This window comes from Natrix helvetica, assembly GCF_964273705.1.
Source record: "Natrix helvetica genome assembly, chromosome: 9".
In the NCBI taxonomy this organism is placed as follows: Eukaryota; Metazoa; Chordata; class Lepidosauria; order Squamata; family Natricidae; genus Natrix; species Natrix helvetica.
In genome coordinates this window covers 13,702,300-13,721,075 of record NC_138560.1, presented here as the reverse complement: position 1 = coordinate 13,721,075, position 18,776 = coordinate 13,702,300, and the positions used below count along the sequence as shown (strand labels likewise).

General features: G+C 44.8%; 2 protein-coding genes across 3 annotated transcripts in view; both read left to right on the top strand.

The window, feature by feature from the left end:
• Window positions 1–18,776, top strand: part of LOC309396643 (digestive cysteine proteinase 2-like) — a 415,994-nt gene that overhangs the window by 327,295 nt on the left and 69,923 nt on the right. The gene's annotated exons all lie outside the window — the stretch shown is intronic.
• Window positions 1–18,776, top strand: part of LOC309396645 (digestive cysteine proteinase 2-like) — a 65,701-nt gene that overhangs the window by 19,700 nt on the left and 27,225 nt on the right. For both annotated transcript variants that reach the window (XM_081961949.1, XM_081961948.1), the window contains exon 2: window positions 14,785–14,844. In XM_081961949.1, coding sequence (XP_081818075.1) covers window positions 14,790–14,844 — 55 coding nt within the window. In that variant the 5' untranslated portion in view covers window positions 14,785–14,789. The remainder of the gene's footprint in view (window positions 1–14,784; window positions 14,845–18,776) is intronic.

The following is an 18,776-nucleotide window of genomic DNA, read 5'->3' as shown; positions in this document are numbered from 1 at the left end:
CTAGGACAACTATGAAGCAAGACCTTGGTTTTCAATGGTCTAAACCAGGGGTGTCAAAGTCACGTCATCACAGTAGCATCACGTGATGTATCGGGAGTTTGACAGCCCTGGTCTAAAGTGTGATCTAGTATAATACATGAACCCAGAGTGTCAATGTGCATACTACTTGATTAAGAGTAAGGGAAAACAAAAATATCCCTTAAAATGGGTATTTAACTACTATTCTTTATTCCAGCCCACCTAAGGATAATATCAGTTTTAATTATCACAAATATCAGAAGCACCGTTCTTTGAGCCCAAGAACTGATTTCTCTCCAGCCTTTTGCTAAGTTTGGATTCAACTCAGGAATTTCTCCAAACCAGAAGAGTTCCTAGGCTCTTCTTTTATCATTTGATTTGTTACTTTGCTTTAAAAAAAACAAAACAAAATATCTGTTTATTCAAAATGAAAGATGCCTAGCAAGAGAAATATGTCCTATCTTCATTTAAAGAAGGACACTTTTGAAGATGGCATTCCTGGTAAATCTGCCATCGTTCAAGAATACTTTAACATTTTCATTTCTTTTCCCCCGGCTTAAAGCAACGTACAGCTGACCGTGCCGGAATACCAGTTTCTCTAGATAAATCAGCACATTCTCCCTGGTTTGGCTTTCTGCTTTATGTAAAGTCACAATAAAACATGACTATAGCAGAAACTGGTGAGCCAAAAAGCAGCTTCTGATTTCCTGCTGGCTTCCCCACTGACTTTGTTTCTGGGAAGCTGGCAGGGTCCATTGGAAATCATGATCACTTGACTAGGGGGATACTACAATGGCCACAGTTTTGTGAATAAAACTAGTCTGAATATTGTGGAAGTTTTGATTCCATAGGAGTAAAGCATTGTGGGTTTTTTAAATGTATTCTTTATGTTAGCAGATGTTAGGTACCTTGATTCAAAAACTATTGTGGCATAATCCACCGTTTGGGCTAACTTTGGAGGTTACAAAAAGGCAAATGGATAAACATAATGAGAATTTTAATTGCAGAGTGTGTGTGCGTGTGTGTGCATGTTTTAAAGCAGCCCCAATAGTCTTGATGAGCAATCACCTAGATATCAACCACATTTCTCTCTTTGTTACATTCAAGAAGACTCAAGCTATTTCCTTCCACCTGCCCCTCTTCAGCTGCATTGACCAACAATAGCTCGATATGACAGAAGACATGCGTTTCCTGTCATCCTCAGATCACCATGTTGAGAAAGGCAATTTTAAAGAATGTTAACTCAGAAAGAGTGTATGCATATTTTTAGATTAGACAGCAAATGCACCTACATTGGCTTCATTGATTAGATTCACCTATTGCAAAGGTCGGCAACCTTAAATACTCAAAGAGCCACAAAGGTCCTAATCGGACACCCCCCCATTCAATTCTGGAGCCAACCGGAAGTCTGGTTCCCCCACCGTAGAATGTCCTCCTAGCACAGCATCCTTTTTCCTCTACTTGTCCTAATTGAAAGCCCTATCAATTGAAGAGCCAACCGGAAAACCTGCCCCTTCCCATAGAGTCTCTTCCTGGTGCACCGTCCTTCCCCCCACCCAAAGCAGAAGCTCCTCTCAAAATTGTGGCACCGACTGGCAACAGGGAGCCGCAGCAGAAGGATGAAAGAGCCATATGCGGCTCTATTGCATTAAGACCTGGCTTTGCTTTTCTGTGGCTAATTGAATAAACTCCAGAAGTTGAGTTCACTAACACACGAGGATAAAATTAAAGAAATCAAATTGTAAGTTATTTTATTGTGTGAATTCAAGAATTGGCTTTCCTCTGTTTGGAATTTGTATAAATACCCATTAATTGTTCAGCTTGTTTGTCAAAAAAAAAAAAAACAACAACCCCACCAGTCAGGCATATTTTTTGCCAACTATGTGGTTTTTACCACTATCTCCAATTTACTAAGGTGATCTCACTTATGGGGCTTTGGATACTATAATGATCGGATGAAAGTTCATATTTTGTGTGTGGCTATTAAACAAGCTTAGGGTTGCGGTGGCTCAGTGGCTAAGATGCTGAGCTTGTCGATCAGAAGGTCAGCAGTTCAGAGGTTCGAATCCCTAGCGCCGTGTAACAGAGTGAGCTCCCGTTACTTGTCCCAGCTTCTGCCAACCTAGCAGTTCGAAAGCATGTAAAAATGCAAGTAGAAAAATAGGGACCACTTTGGTGGGAAGGTAACTGCGTTCCGTGCACCTTCGGCATTTAGTCATGCCGGCCACATGACCATGGAGAACGTCTTCGGACAGCGCTGGCTCTTTGGCTTAGAAACGGAGATGAGCACCGCCCCCAGAGGCGGAAATGACTAGCACGTATGTGCAAGGGGAACCTTTACCTTATTAAAGAAGTTTGACTGAGCTAGGCAGCTGCAGTGGTTTGTCAACCATATTTTATGACTTAATGCATTTGCAGAGCCAATTGCAAAACTGTTATTTTAAAAAAAAACATGGTTAGCAAGTCTCACCTGGATTTGATCTGGGGATCCAGGCATAATTGTCTCATCAACCAGCTATCTTAGTAGTAACCAAAAACTAAAACTACTCCATTTTGTGCTAATGCAAACTCTGAACTTGGCTGTTGTCCAATGTGGCAATTTAGCTTTGAACCTGACCGGCTTAACTGGGATACAGTCACTGTTGTTCACAGTTAGATCCTGATAAACATTTCCCCTAATCCGACGCCCACGGAGCCATAGGTGGCAAAGCATTGTGCAACCATTGCATAAAACAAGTCCCTGTTTCCCCTCCACTTTCTTTTCATGCGTGGAGCCTGTCCTAGTGACACCCTCCATCAAAATTTGCTTAATTATTGGGTTAGTATGTAAGGTGTAGCAAATGGCAGCACATTAGCATAATCAGTCCTCACTTTCTATTAAATGTCCTGTTGCTTAGGATGGCTATACAATGCTAAATAGCTGCAATTTGTCACTTTCTGGTGCTTTATGGCTGAGATTTTTGTGGTAGCCCCAATGTTAGTGCTGTAGCTTAGCTCTATGTTACTAAGCTATGAGGAAGGAGGACCTCTGCTGTTAAAAAACCGACATCGCAACCGCCTTTAATAAACCCACCTGGGTTAAAAGATAAAAACCATGTTCAAGTTGAGTTTGACTTCAAGTGATTTTGTGAGCAAGGCTGTACGGTTTCTCCTGGCAACAGAATGAAAGGGACTTGACACTGGCTTCTTTTCTTTTTTTCCCCCAACTTTCCAATCAAGTCTGCAGCCCTGGAATATTTAGATTGTCTCCCATTCTGATATCAAACAGGCGAACCAACATACTTTTTGAACTGTTGTTGGTGTTTAGTCACTTGGCTGTAATGCTGCTATGTAAGGTTTGCAAGAGGGGAGGTTGCTTTCGAAGAAAAGGAGATAGGACCCGTCCTTTAATATATTTGTGAGTTGGAAAAGATGCTCCCAGACGTCTTTGGATTTTTGTTGATACCGTAAACCAGGGGTCAGCAAACTGCGGCTCTGGAGCCGCATGTGGCTCTTTCCTCCCTCTGCTGCGGCTCCGTCACCAGTCGGCACCACAATTTTGAGAGGAGCTTCCGGTGGGGGTGGGGAGAGAAGCACAGTGTGCCAGGAGAAGACTCTATGGCAAGGGGAGGGTTTTCCAGTTGTCGCCACAACAACTTTCGGTTATGACAGGTAGAGGAAAAAGTACGCCGTGCTAGGAGGAGACTCTATGGTGGGGGAACTGAACTTCCGGTCAGCTCCAGAATTGAACAGGGGGGATTCCGGTTACGACCTTTGTGGCTCCCAGTGTTTTCTTTTCTATGGGAAACGGGTGCAAATGGCTCTTTGAGTGTTTAGGTTTGCCGATCCCGGCCGTAAACCAATGTTTCCCAACCTTGGCAGCTTCCAAATGGGTGGACTCCAACTCCCAGAATTCCCCAGCCAGCATGCTGGCTGGGGAATCCTGGGAATCAGAGTCCACCCATCTGAAAGCTGCCAAGGTTGAGAAATATTACCATAGACCAGGAGTGTCAAACTGGATTTCTTCAAGGGCAGGATCAGCATTGTAGCTGCCAAGGGGGGTGAGGGCGGAATGGAGTGGAGATGGGGTGGATGCCTCCTGCAGCACCATGCCAGCCGAAATGGGGCATTAGGGGGCCTTGTTGCGCCTCCACCTGGCCCGTTTTTGGCCGCCAGAATGCTGCAGGAAGCAACGGAGGCCGAAAACGGGCTGTGGGGGCTGGTCCTTTGATATTTCCAGGCTGGTTCTGTGAACCAGATGTAAGCACCCTGCAGACCGGATCTGGCCCTTGTGCCTTGAGTTTGACACCCCTGCCATAGAGAAACATGGCATTCTTTTGACAAATGAAAGGAGAAGAACAGAAAGAGCTTCCTGCCACCATCTATTCACCTGTTCCATAGCTATGCACAGAATTTCTGATGGTTTTTGGCTAACAGGTTTTGTCTTTAAATTACAAAGATGAGCAGCCCTTTCCAACCAATTATAAAAAAAAAACTCACATTGCTGGCTTATGGTGGCCATTGAAGTATTTAATTGAAATGCTTGAAAACGCTGATACTCTTTGAAGCTGATTGCAGACTTAGCTGGAACTCTAAAAACACCCTTTCTTGTTCCTATTTTGGCTTGACAGACTGGTCCAGCCAGAGTAACCCTGCGTGCCAGTCTGGTTCTTTCATGTTAATTGAATGATCAGCCACAAACCGCAACTCTTGCAGCCGTTCATCCAGTTTCGCTGGGAACTGCAAGCCAGAGTCTGTGGGAGGACAAAGACATGTGCCAATCAATCCTGGACAATTGTGCAATTTTTTTTTCTCTCTCTCTCTCTCGCCATTCCAAGGTTGTGGGCATCTGTACCCAATAGATTTAAGCTACTGAGCCATCTATCTCCAAGGCATTGTGGAAACTGAAATTCAGGAAGTGCCAAGGAATGCTAAAGATGTTTGTTTTTGCAGAGCTACAATTCCAAAGATTCTCTTCCCTAAAAATTGATCCAGCAGAAAGCATCAGAGGAGACCTGGTGAAATTCGAATCCTTACAACCACTACAGCAGGGGTGTCAAACTCGATTTCATTGAGCGCAACATCAGGGTTGCATTTCACCTTGGGCTGGGCTGGCCCAAGACGTCTGTAGAGCACAAACTTGTGAGAAGCTTATATTTTTAATTGATTAGTAGGCACTTGTTCTAATATGGTTGGCTATGCTGTAAAGATAGCGACGTGGTGGCTCAGTGGCTAAGACGCTGAGTTTATTGATCACAAAGGCCGGCAGTTCAGCAGTTCGAATCCCTAGTGCGTTGTAATGGAGTGAGCTCCCATTACTTGTCCCAGCTTCTGCCAACCTAGTAGTTCAAAAGCATGTAAAAATGCAAATAGAAAAATAGGAACCACCTTTGGTGAGAAGGTAACAGCGTTCCGTGCGCCTTTGGCGTTTAGTCTTGCTGACCACTGCAAGTCTTCGGACAGCGCTGGCTCTTTGGTTTTGTAACGGAGATGAGCACCGCCCCCTAGAGTTGGGAACAACTAGCACATATGTGTGAGGGGAAACTTTACCTTTACCTTATCTCTAAAGACCACTTTTTTTCAAGTTGCCTTTAAGAAGAGGACAGGTGTGTATGTATGATCTTGAGTCCTTATGGGGAAGAGGAGAGAAATTTGTATTTTTCTGATCAGTTTTGGGGAACAGAGATTGGGAGCAGATCCCTTCAATTCTATCACTGATATTTTGCCCATTCTCAATTAATTTTGGAACCTGATCTTATTAGGGATTCAACTGGTCCGTTTCATAATGACCTCCATTCCATTCTCAACCATTTCTGTGCTTATTACAAATAATAGGTAGCCCCACCAACCTACCTATTATTTGAAAGAACAATTATAATCATTATATAATCATTATAAAAATATTTATAATAACTAAAATTAAAAAAATAAATATTATAATAAAGGATGCTACAGCTCAGGGATTAACGAGGCTGACCTTGTTGGATGGAGAGCGGACAGCCTGGGTTCAAGATCTGAGCACGGCATGATGGGGTGAGCCGCCATCAATTGTTCCTGCCCATTTAGCATTTCTAAAGCATACAAATGCAAGTAGATGAATAGGTACCACTTCGATGGGAAGGTAATAGTATTCCATGCATCTTTGGCATATAGACATGCTGGCAGGGGTGGGTAGCTGGTTCCAGTTCGCTCATGGGCTCACAGCGCATGCTTGATGCGCACTGTGTGTGCGTGCGCAGTACAATAAAAATTGTTCTGCTCATGCGCAGAAGCCAAAAATAGGAGAACCAGTTCGGGACACGGCAGGCCTGGGTAGCTGGTTCCAGCAACCCAGGCTGCCAAACCAATCAGCCGAACTGGTCCGAACCAGTAAGAGCCCACCACTACATGCTGGCCACTTGACCACAGAAATTGTCTTCACTGGCTCCCTTGGCCAAAAATGTAGATGAGCCCTGTGCCCTAGAGCCAGACACAACTAGAAAGGAGAAATCTTTATCTCCTAGCAAGTTGCATAAGTAAAATTAATTGTCCATAATTATGAAATGTATTTAGCAATGCTGGGAAACTCAGTTGCTCTGAAGAAAAAGAAAATAAAGCCAGTGAGAACACAGAATGTGACTGTCTGTCTGTCTGTCTGTCTGTCTGTCTCTCTCTCTCTCTCTCTCTCTCTCTCTCTCTCTCTCTCTCTCTCTCTCTCTCTCTCTCTCTCTCTCTCTCTCTCTCTCTCTCTCTCCTTTGAGCAAGAATAGCTGCTGAGGCTGGATTGGAAGAAATGTGGCTTCCATGAGTAAGACCATCATCACACGGTTGGGTTAAATGTTGATCCATTTAAAGTTGAATATTTGTAATGTGGTTTAGACTAGAGTAGACTAGGAAATAGGGGGGCGGAGGGAACCTCCTGGAGAAAGAGCAATGGCAAACCACTTTGTATTGCTCCCAATGAAACAACAGACATATCTGTCAGGGAAGACCAACTGCCTAACCGTAATCCAGAATGGACATCATTATTATTTAAAGTGCATGGTTGGCTTCTCTTCAGTGCCTATGCTAAGTGCTGGTACTTAACCACTAATTCCTTTGAAGCTTGGAATCTATATATTTTAATTATAATTTTTTTCAGATCAGCCCAGCCATTTAGTAACAATTCTGCAGTGGGGTGATGTGTGTGTCTTTGGAGTGGTAACCATCTATGGATGGCCTATAGTTGGAAATACTGTAGATAGCAATAGTAGTTATACACCGCTCCATATTGCTTTACAGCACTCTCTGAGCAGTTTACAAATCTCAGCATATTGCCTCCAACAATCTGGGTCCTCATTTGACCGACTTTGAAGGTTGAATCAATCTTGCACCATCTCAGGATTGAACTGCAGACTCTGGGCAGAATATTGCCTGCAATACTGCATTCTAACCACTGTGCCAACAAGGCTCCAAAGGAGATGTTTTTTAGTTTGTTGTTGCTAGTTGCGAAGATGTGTCCAACTCATCGTGACCCCATGGACAACGTTCCTCCAGGCCTTCCTGTCCTCTACTATCCTCTGGAGTCCATTTAAGCTCATGTCAACAGCTTCAGTGACTCCATCCAGCCACCTCCTTCTCTGCCGTCCTGTTCTTCTTTTGCCCTCAATCCTTCCCAGCATCAGGCTCTTCTCCAGTGAGTCCTTCCTTCTCATTAGGTGGCCAAAGTATTTGAGTCTCATCTTCAGGATCTGGCCTTCTAAAGAGCAGTCAGGGTTGGTCTCCTCTAGGACTGACCGGTTTGATCGCCTTGCAGTCCAAGGGGCTCACAGGTGATGCTCTTTCTCTCCCTAAACTCGACTTCCTATGCTGGTGTTAAGTAAACCTCCTCAAACTGTTGGTTTCTGTTGGATTCTTATTTCTGAGTAGATTATGTCTACTATTTATTCTCTTTTAAATTTGCTTTAGTTTTACCCTTTCAGTATGGCCCAAGTTTACACTGCCCTAATTGTTAAGGCCTAGTGCTATTATAAAACCTCTTATATAAGATGAGCAACTGTGCACTTATTAACATTGGGTGAGATCTTTGCGCAGATGGAGCCAGCGTAAGAAAAATAAAGGTTGTGACACTTGGTTGCACAGCCAGAGAATTAAAATAGATGCAGGTGAAAAGGAACAGCTGACTCGATCTGGCTGGTTCAGTGCTAGCTCAATTATTTTTCAAGAATAACTTTTTCGGTCCTGCTACGGTTTTTGCCAAGTGTGTATGGTGATAGGGGGAAGAGTAAAACGAGAGGTTATACAGAAATGGAGGAGTCTGGGAGATAGATAATTGCCTACAGATAATGGCCTCTTGCAAAACAATTGCTGGGTGTGATACCTTTTTTTTTAAATTGTCAGCAAAGAATCTTTTGATCTTCATAGAGCTGGAACGGCCTAACAAAGCAAAGGGAAAGGAGGGAATTAAAAGTTAAATGCAGTGGATATATGTGTTTTTACACATGTGAGAGCAAAACGCCCTGGGGGGTTTATATAGCTCTGTGGTATAACAAGGTTTTTCTTTCTTTCTTTCTTCTTAATGTTGTACATTGGAGAGTGGATTGTGAAAGACGATAGTCAACTAAAGGAGATAACGTTGCACAATGTTCGGTGAGGTGACTGAGGAAGTTTTTCTTGAACAAAAAGAATAGCAGGATAACACAGTTGGAAGGGACCTTGGAGATCTTCTAGTCCGGGGCAACCTGAAACACTCAAAGAGCCACAGAGGTCCTAATCAAAAGCCCCATGTTCAATTCTGGAGATGACTGGAAGTCCGGTTCCCCCATGATAGAGTCTCCTCCTAGTGCAGCATCCTTTTTCCTCTGCCGACCGGAAATCTGGTTTCCCCACCATAGAGTCTCCTCCTAGTATGGCGTCCCTTTTTCCTCTACCTGTCCTAACCAAAAGCCCTAGCCCAGTGATGTCACAAGTGGCACGCGGAGCCATTTGTCAGGGCACGCGAGGCGCTGCCCTGTCAGCTGGCCAGCGCGCATGCACACGCTGGCCAGCTGAGTTCACCTTTTTAAAAGCCATTTTTCACCCTCCTCAGACTCCAGAGGCTTTATAGGAGCCTGGGGAGGGCGAAAAGAGCCTCCCCCGCCCCCCGGATGCCTCCGGAGGCTTCAGGGACCGTCCGGAGGCTTCCCTGAAGCCTTCGGAACGCTTAAAACAACACTCTGAGCAAACCGTAAGTCACTTCCGGTTTGCTCGGAGGGTCGTTTTAAGCGGGGTCGCGCATTGTGCATGCATGCACACTGGGGGGGGTCGCGCATTGCATTATGGGTGCGGCACGCCACACCCAACCCCCCGCGCTCCCCCCCTTGTGGCACGCGAGCCAAAAAAGGTTCGCCATTGCTGCCCTAGCCCTATCAATTGTGGAGCCAACTGGCGACAAGGAGCTGCAGAGAGGGATGAAAGAGCCACATGTGACTCCAGAGCCGCAGCTTGCTGACGCCTGTCCTAAGTCCAACCCCCTGCTCAAGCAAGAAACCCTACATCGTTTCAGACAAACGGATGCCTAGTCTGTTGAAGCACCCACAATTTCTGAAGGCAAGCCATTCCACTGATTAATGCTCTAACAGTCAGGAAATTTCTCCTTATTTCTAATTTGCTTCTCTCCTTGATTAGTTTCCATCCATTGCTTCTTGTCTTGCCTTCAGGTGCTTTGGAAAATGGTTTCCCCTCCCCCCCTCTTCTTTGTGGCAGTCCCTTAGCTGTTGCAACACTGCTATCACATTTTAATTCCTCTTGTTCCTGTTAATATCTTAGATAATTTCTCTTGGCTTATTTATAAAAATTTCCTAGCAAAGAGGTCCAAGGTGTTCCATTGAACACCCAGCAAAATTCCCTGGAGGTTGCACAAAGAAGGTGTGTGTGTGTGTGTGTGTGTTCTGTGCCAGTATTTCAGTCCATCGTGGTTGCCATAGCATCGGTTTAAATCCTTAAGTCTGACTGTGAGAGCATCATTGTTTGCTAAGTGCAAAAAAATAAATAAATCACTTATCAGAGATGAATGTAGATTAACAGTTGGAAATGAAATAGATTGAAGTATTAGGGAACAAGATCAGCGACAGCCCCTAACTGCACAAATTCTGTCAGGCTTTTTGACATGCTTAGCGGAAATGAATAAACTTACATGCAAGAATCTGGGAGCTTCTGATAAGGGATGAATTTTTGGAAAAACCAAGACGCCATTATGAAAGGACTCTACCCAATACAGATTCTGTCTGTGGAGATTCATCCAGGTCATGATTGTCCCAAAGGTACTTTTTCAATTAATCAGAACAATTAACTGGTGGAACAACTTGCCTCCAGAAGTTATGAATGCTCCAACACTGGAAGTTTTTAAGAAGATGTTGGATAACCATTTATCTGAAGTGGTGTAGGGTTTCCTGCCTAAGCAGGGGGTTGGACTAGAAGAGATTCCAAGGTCCCTTCCATCTCTGTTATTCTATTCTATTCTATTCTATTCTGTTCTGTTCTGTTCTGTTCAAGAGGCAACTGGACTTTCTGTTTTATCTTTGAAGACGTTTTGCTTCTCATTCAAGAAGCTTCTCATCCCTAGAGCTGAAGAAGCTTCTTGAATGAGAAGCAAAATGTCTTCAGAGAAAAAAAACAGAAAGTCCAGCTGCCTCTTGAAAAAGCACCTTTGGGAAAATTCAGGTTCTGCTTATAATAATTTCTTTTTCTCCCCAATCTTTGTAAAAGGGTGGAAGCAATTTTCTTTTAGTTATACTAGATAATTGCCATCTGTTCCTTGTTCGAGTAAAGGCTTGATGTCACATTACATTGTTCATATTTGACAAGGTGAAAACTTCCAATTCCACACTGAATAAACCTGAGCCCAGACTGTATGGTGAGGAGCGCTGAGATGAGTAGAGGTAGTTTTTAGCTTAAGACACCACTTAGGTAGGTAGCTAGCCAGTTATTGCTGTCAATATAAATCTCAAATCCTTCAACAATTGAGAATGAAGAAATCTAGATATCTATCTGTAGACTCCTGCGAGTCCCTTGGACTGCAAGGCGATCAAACTGGTCAGTCCTAGAGGAGATCAACCCTGACTGTTCTCTAAAGGGCCAGATCATGAAGAGGAAACTCAAATACTTTGGTCACCTAATGAGAAGGAAGAACTCACTGGAGAAGAGCCTAATGCTGGGAAAGATTGAGGGCAAGAGAAGAAGGGGACAACAGAGAATGAGGTGGCTGAATGGAGTCACTGAAGCAGTCGGCGTGAGCTTAAATGGACTCAGGGCGATGGTAGAGGACAGAAAGGCCTGGAGGAATGCTGTCCATGGGGTTGCAATGGGTCAGACATGACTTTGCAACTCACAACAACAACTATCTGTAGATCCTACATCACAACTTCCTGTTCCAGTGTCGGAACAGAAAGTCCAAAAGTGAGAAGACAGAAGATAGGGAAGAAAGAGGAAATTGTATATTTGGATTAGCAGGAAAAATGCTGACTTGGAGTGGAAGGGAGGAGAAAAGAAGGAAAGGCCCACTGCCTTGAAAAACCAGAACTTACTCCTAATGGAACATCTAAATATCTCAACAGCTCAGCCCTGCCTGGGAGTCAGTAGTAATCAGGGATATTTCACTTGTAACCGCTTCTCCTGTGCCCAGCTACTTAATACAGAGAGGACAAGAAGGCAAAGTAGGGTGGAAGACGGGTTGTAAGGCTTGTTTGTCTTCCCAAGTGATCACAGTTTATCTCTTCATCATCAAGAAGCCTTGCTCAAATCTGCTGTGGTCACAGAAAATGCTGACTTTGACGAAAGAGTCAGCTCCATTTTCAGGTTGTGTGTTGCCCTGTTTTTGCGATTGGGTTATTGTTGTATTTTTTTTCCAAGTGAAGTTGCTTAATAGCAGGGAATGAATCTTACAAGAACTGATACTCTTTGAAGTCTCTCTCAAAAGGAGAGTTGACGTTCAATCTACACTCTCTGGTTTCACGTAATATTTTGTACCAAGTCATCATGAGATTGAGGATAGTTTGCGGTTCGGTATGTCCGTGGCTGTAAACCTTTAATATTATTATGTGATTTATATACATGAATTTCCTTTTCTTTCTTGTTTTCTCCCTTTCCTTCCTTTCTTCCTCCCCCCCCCCTCTCTCTCTAACATAAATTGCCATGTTCTCATGGAAGGGCTCTAATAAAGGGCATTAGGTTGGGGGGAGCTGATCTAAACCATAAGTGCAATAAACTCTGGAGGTGTGAAAGAATGCTGTGCCGATATGAATTATTATTGTTGCTATTAGCGATGAAACAAAGCTAAGTAAATTTGGGGCAACTCTGCCAGCCATTTTTAGTACCATAAATTTGTTGTTGTCGCTTGATAGGTGTGGATGTCTACCAGGGTGAGAGGCATCCACTTTGAAATGTGCAAGCACTTTGCATACATTATTTCACTGTAATCAACACAGCAACCCTGGCTTATAAATCTGTATTATGGTCTCCCCACTTGCAGGTGGGAGAATTTAGGCTGGAAGCCATCTTTATTTCTGACTTGTTCCAAGGTGACTCCCTTACAAATAAGGACTAAAAGCAGGATGGTGTTGATTTTCTTATTGTCACTTAATTGCACTTGCATAAAAACAAGTAGCAAGAGGTTTATGGCTAGGATTCATACAAGTAATCCTCAATTTATATCCATCATAAATTGATCATAGGACATCATAAGTCCATCATAAGACGACCCCCACTCTGTCAAGTACCTTGGAGTGCTCATCTTTAATGATCTAAGTGCCAGAGTCCACTGTAGCAACATTGCCAAAAAGGCATTAAGAATTGTTAACCTAATCTTGCGAAGCTTCTTCTCTGGTAACATTGTACTGCTATACCAGAGCATACAAAACATTTGCTAGACCAATTCTCGAATCCAGCTCACCTGTCTGGAACCTGCACTGCATATCGGACATTAATACAATTGAGCAAGTTCATAGATTTTTCCATAGTGAGGGGAGGAGTATCCAGGATGGGTTGACCTTGTCCTCTCATTGATTGGGCTGAGTCAGATAAGCTCTTTGGGCCACGCCCTGGTCAGCAGGTACCACCCAGTTATTGACTCAGCCACTCAACGGGTGGCTGTGATCATCCCAAGCTCCTGGAAAATTTTTAAAAATGGATTGAACTCATTGTTAACTAGATTGCATTCGCTGCCTCCCTGCCTGAGTGAGTAACTGGCTCTTGGCTGATTCCCTGGCCAGGAAGAGAGAGAGAGAGAGCACTCACAGCAAGCCCTTCAGGGCAACGCGCAGCCCAGGTCATAAAGAGAGCCCTAGGGCACTAATCGAGATTGTGGGCAAGGAGATGCTCCCCTGGAAGCCCTGGGAAGGCAGTCATGTTGGAGAGGCTCAGCTGGCGCCGGAGCGCTCCACTGCTCCCCCCCAGGGGGTCAAGCTGCGAACCGCGGTGTTTTTTAAACGCAGTGGAGCGCCTGCGCCTGCCTGCAAGTGCCGGAGAGAGATAGTAGCCCGCAGGAGCTTGAAAAGCTCAGAAGAGAGCGGAGGAAGCGAGAGAGAGAGAGAGAGCTCTCCAGCAGCAGCGGAAGCCGCGTGGCAGCCCCAAAGGCACAAGCCGCTTCCACGTGTTCCCAGGGAGAGGAACTTTTTGAATTTGGAGCCTGCGACCATTTTGGAACCACGTGATCCAAGATGGCGGTGCCCAGCAGCACAGAGGATACCGGCAATACTCTAGACTCCAGCCCAGCAGCCCCACCGGAAGAGCAGAGGAGCAGCTAAACAGGTCAGAGACTGCTACAGAAGCTGCTAAGGGAAGAGGAGGAGGCAAGGCAAAGGCAAAGAGAAAGCATGTCTCCAAGGGGGCCAAAGAGGCAGGCTGCAGCTCCAAGACCCAAAGCCTGGCTCCAAATACGAAAGGCGGAGGCACAGAGCCTTGGAGAGCATTTGCCACAAGGCCAGCAGCAAGAGGGCTACCCCTGGCCAGGAACCTGGGGAAGGGATTTTTTCTCCTGGCAGGACTGCAGATGGGGACAACCCCCCCCCCCACAGGTGAGGATTCCCTTTGATACTTCGGTCATCTGGGGGGCTGCACAAGGATGGCATCCTCCCCACTGCTTCATGCCTCAGGCGCCTCTTGGTGGCCAACCAGCCTCTCTGGTCCCTGCTCTGAGTCTGAACCCTGCACAGGGTCCTCCACATCGTCCAGGGGAGACTCATAAGGTTCCTCGCTATCCGAGTCCATCAGCAGCTCAACCGGATCCTGCTGGGCCACAACAGTTATGTAACATGAGCGTTATGTTTGATGGTTGAGCTGTTCTGTTGAAGCTGTTCTGTTCTGCCGCCCTGAGTCCTTTGGGAGAAGGGCGGCATATAAATCCAATAAAAAACAAACAAGCAAACAAACAAAACAAGAAATAAATAAGGGTTGAAACTAAGAAAAAGTCTGGAGTGGATGACATAGCGAGTTGGATAAGGTTCTTTGCCGATAACTGGGTGGTACCTGGTGACCAGAGCTTATCTGACTCAGCCCAATCAATGAGAGGACAAGGTCAACCCATCCTGGATACTCCCCCCTCCCACTATGAGAAGAGGCGTATCAGGTAAGTACCGATGCCCTATTTCATGAGAAGAGTCCTCTGCTCCTCTGCTCGCAACTGAATACCTTATGCCATCAGGCTTGAAATGTTGGGCTTAGACAACTTAGAACTACGCTGCCTATTCAGCTTCTAGATTTCCCGTTCTTTGTTCCTTTTTTTCTGTAGAAAATCTGATGGCAAGTGTAATGCAATTCAACATTTACGTTCACCTTTCTTTTCTCTTCTTTCAGGCAAAATGTGCAGTGATTCTAACAAAACCCCAGATTTTGGAGGCCTCTACCATGTCAAAGGTAAGTTCCATCCAGGGTGCCTTTTGGGAAGCCACTGACCAGCACTTCTCAATCGTCTTCCTTGACATTGACTAAAAAAAATAAAATCGGTAACTCAGCCACCCAATTTCTAAACCGTATTTGTCATTTTTCCCTTGCAATTCCTTTTAAATAGAATAGAGGTGCTGAATCTGTTTGCGAACCTCTGTTTTATAAACCATGGTAGATAACTGTCACCATGGGGCTAAAGCTCTGGGCAGCCCTCCCAGCAGTGTAAAGAACAACTGGGAACATGCCAATATCTTTTGGGCCAGGGGTGTCCAGCTTGGCAACTATAAAACCTGTAAACTTCAACTCCCAGAATTCCCCAGCTGGCTTCTCAGAATTGAAGTTCACAAGAGTTAAAGTTCTCAAGGTTGGACACCCCTGCTTTGGACCATTACATTATGGATTTTGATGATTACACCAGTTGGCTTTCTGGTGATTTGTGATTACCCCAGTTGGCATATGATATAATTCTCCTATTTGGCCTTCTTTGCTTCAAGTGGAGAATCTGTGATCTTCAAGATGTTCTTGAGTGTCAAGTCTCATCAGCCCTAGCTGTCACAATACCTTGCTTAGAGACAATTGCCGTTATAACTCCACAGCATCTGGGGGGTTGTCCATTCCTGTTCTAAAGCTAATGGCTTTATCTGTCTTCCCTGAGAACAAGTAACTTGTTAAAGATCAAACTTTCAAAATAGATGCAATCAGGTTCACGGGATGCATTAAGTCCTGGTTCGTTTAACTGGTTTGCTGGCTTCATACCACACCCTAAGCCATGTACATAAAGAACAGTGATTAGATTCACTTTATATGTTAAGCCAATAATCACCAACTTGCTGTAAGGGACGCGGTGGCTCAGCGGCTAAGTCGCTGAGCTTGTCAATCAGAAAGGTTCTAATCCCTAGCGCCGTGTAACAGAGTGAGTTCCCGTTACTTGTCCCAGCTTCTGCCAATCTAGTAGTTTGAAAGCATGAAAAATTCAAGCAGAAAAATAGGGAGCAGTTTGGTGGGAAGGTAACAGTGTTCCATGCTCCTTCGGCATTTAGTCATGCCGGCCACATGACCACAGAGATGTCTTCGGACAATGCTGGCTCTTCAGCTTTGAAATGGAGATGAGCACTGCCGCCCAGAGTCGGGACTGACTAGCACATATGTGCGAGGGGAACATTTACCTTTACCTTACTGTCATGTGAAAATCCCCCAGTCAAGAACCCAAACAGGCCAGCATTTCAGGGTTCATGTTTTACTGCATGCCAAGAGCGTACAATCACTTTGAAGAAAATAACTGGCCATCTGGAATGGTGATGTGTGCACCCTTCACACAGCCTTTTCTTCCACACTCTTTTCTCCATTGTGCAATGTTGCGTTGCATTTTGCAACCATTTTTTTTTTTTGCAAAGTACCCAGTTTAGGCTCCTTTTTATGACTGTGGGTTATGGGCGCGTTGAAAATGCAAGTTTGCACCAGCAAAGATTTGACAGGAAGCAAAATCTAGACTGTAATTGGCATCTTCCCCTTAGCCAAATAGAAAAGGGTGGGGAGCTTGTCAGAATCCTGCTAACCGACCAGGGCAGAGTTTTCTCTTGGGAGTGCCTTGCTTTAAGCTTCTTCCATTTTTTTGTTTACCTGTGTAGGTTTTTGCAAATCTTAAGAGAGATCTAGAGGCACCCAGATTTACTGAGCCTGGTGTATCTTTCCAGGAAAGAGTTTATCTGATGATAGAATCTTAAACTTCGCTAAATCAAAGGGTGGGAATCATTAAAATATATCAGAAGAGCCTTTGGAAGCTTTGCTACCAGATAAATCCCTTCCTTCCACAGGAGGGACAGTCCTTTTGAAGTTGCGCAAAGTGCCTTTCTTGCTTTGGCACACAAACACATAGGTTCACGGATGTTAATAGCTGCCTGGCAAATCCCCATTGTGTAGCTTCACTCTAGGCTGAAAAGCCACACATGGACAAAAAGCAATTACCCAGCTTTACATTTTCCTTGGGAGTGAGTAGGCAAGCAGGGGAAGCTTTTATGATGTGGTTTCTTTCGCTTCTTCCTGGAATTTTTGTCCAATCGACAGGGTATTCTGCCTGTTTCTATGCCGAAGGAAGAAACAGTGGGAGATTTCATGTTGAAGATTCAGTTTTAAGATTCAGTACAGGTAGTCCTCAACTCGGGACCCCAATCGGAATTAGAATTTCCATTGCTAAGCAAGGTAGTTATTAAGTGATTTCGCAACTTTTTTTGCCGTGGTGGTTAAGAGAATCTCTGCAGTCGTAAACGCTGCAGTTGTTAAGTAAATCATGTAGTCATTAAGCAAATCTGGCCTCCTCTCCATTAACTCTAGTTGTCAGAAGCTGTCCTGACCTAGGCTTCACAAAACTAAGAAGCAGACTCCTTGTCCCGACAAAACTCCTTTTTATTAAGCTAATGTGAATTCCTCTCATTCACATCCAGCAAAGTCTTGGCAAACGGTCTTGCAAGGGTGGATTTACAACCACAGACCTTATCAGGCTTGGAGAGCTGCCAGGCCAATATCTTCCAAACACAAGACTGGACAAGAAAATATTTGGCAAGGAGTCTCTGAGAGTCACAAACAAATCTTCGCACTAATTAAGTGAACCAATTGTCTCCTGAAAACTCCCCTCCCCTTTTGCTCCTCTTTATTCCCAATGGGAGGGGCCACTCGCTGTCCACCTGTCCCTTTATTCCCAAGTCGGCCCTTGTTCCTTTAACTGTTCCCTTCTCCTGGCAGCTCTGTGCATGCGCACATCGGGAACAGGCTCCAGCTGTTCTTCTGCCCCACTGATTTCCAACTCTAAAGGCAGCTGATAACTGTCAGATGGCCCTGGCCCCATCTCTGCCTCTGACACAGAGCCCTCATCAGAGCCTTCCCCAGACTCCAGGACTGGCCCATGTTCCTCCCCAACTTCCTCACTGTCCAAGTCTGCCACCAGCTCTCCTGGCTGCTGACGGGACACAATGCAAGCCAGCTGGGAAAGTTGCGAATGCTGATCACCTGACCCTGGGACAGGCCAACCATTGTAAAGACACGCCAGTTGCCAAGCACCCAAATTTTGATCATGTGACCATAGGGATGCTGCAACGGTCAACAAATGTAAGGACCAGTTGTAAGTCATGACTGATTTTCTGATCCAAAATATTTGAAACAAGCACTGGTTTTTCAGGATTTTTTTTTTTTTGTGGAAACCCCTGAAGATCTAAAAAGAAAAAAGAGCTGTCATACCACCAACCTCACAACTGCTCTGAATCAGTTGTGGCGCCTATGAGCTTGATTGATTTATATACCTCCCTAATCAGCAAAAGACTCCTAGCGCTTATGTGATGCCTGGTTATTAGAACTGTCCATCAAAGCATGGTGGCCCAGGGAATTGAGTCTGAGATTGTATTCTGGAGGTAGGGGAAAACTGAGGATAGAGGTATTTGGGAGGTATGAGTGGAAAGATGGATCAAGGGAGACTTGTCGTCCTCCCAATCAAACCTCCATCTGTCAAACTGACAGATTTATGAGTGCATATTTAGGGACAGAGAAAGATAGGGCTGACAGCTTTTGGATCAATTCTAATATTTGAGGGAACCTCTTTGCAACCTCTTTTAAGTTATTTAATAAAAGTTAATCCCTTTTCCTTGTCTAAATGCCAGCAGGGTACTGCTCTGTATCCTCCTCACGTTCTACCTAGTCCTGTTATCTCAGGTGTCTGTGTGTGTGTGTGTGTGTAGAGAGAGGGGGGGCGGGAGGGGGGAGAATAAAACAAAGGCTTTTCTAACTGGATACCCGTTCTGCAGAAGAAATTGGGACAGTGGTGGTCAGTGATTGAAACACATAAGCAAATATTGCTCCAGCCACCGTGAATCCAGAAGCAATTTCATAGGTGGAAGGCATAGACATTTTGGTGA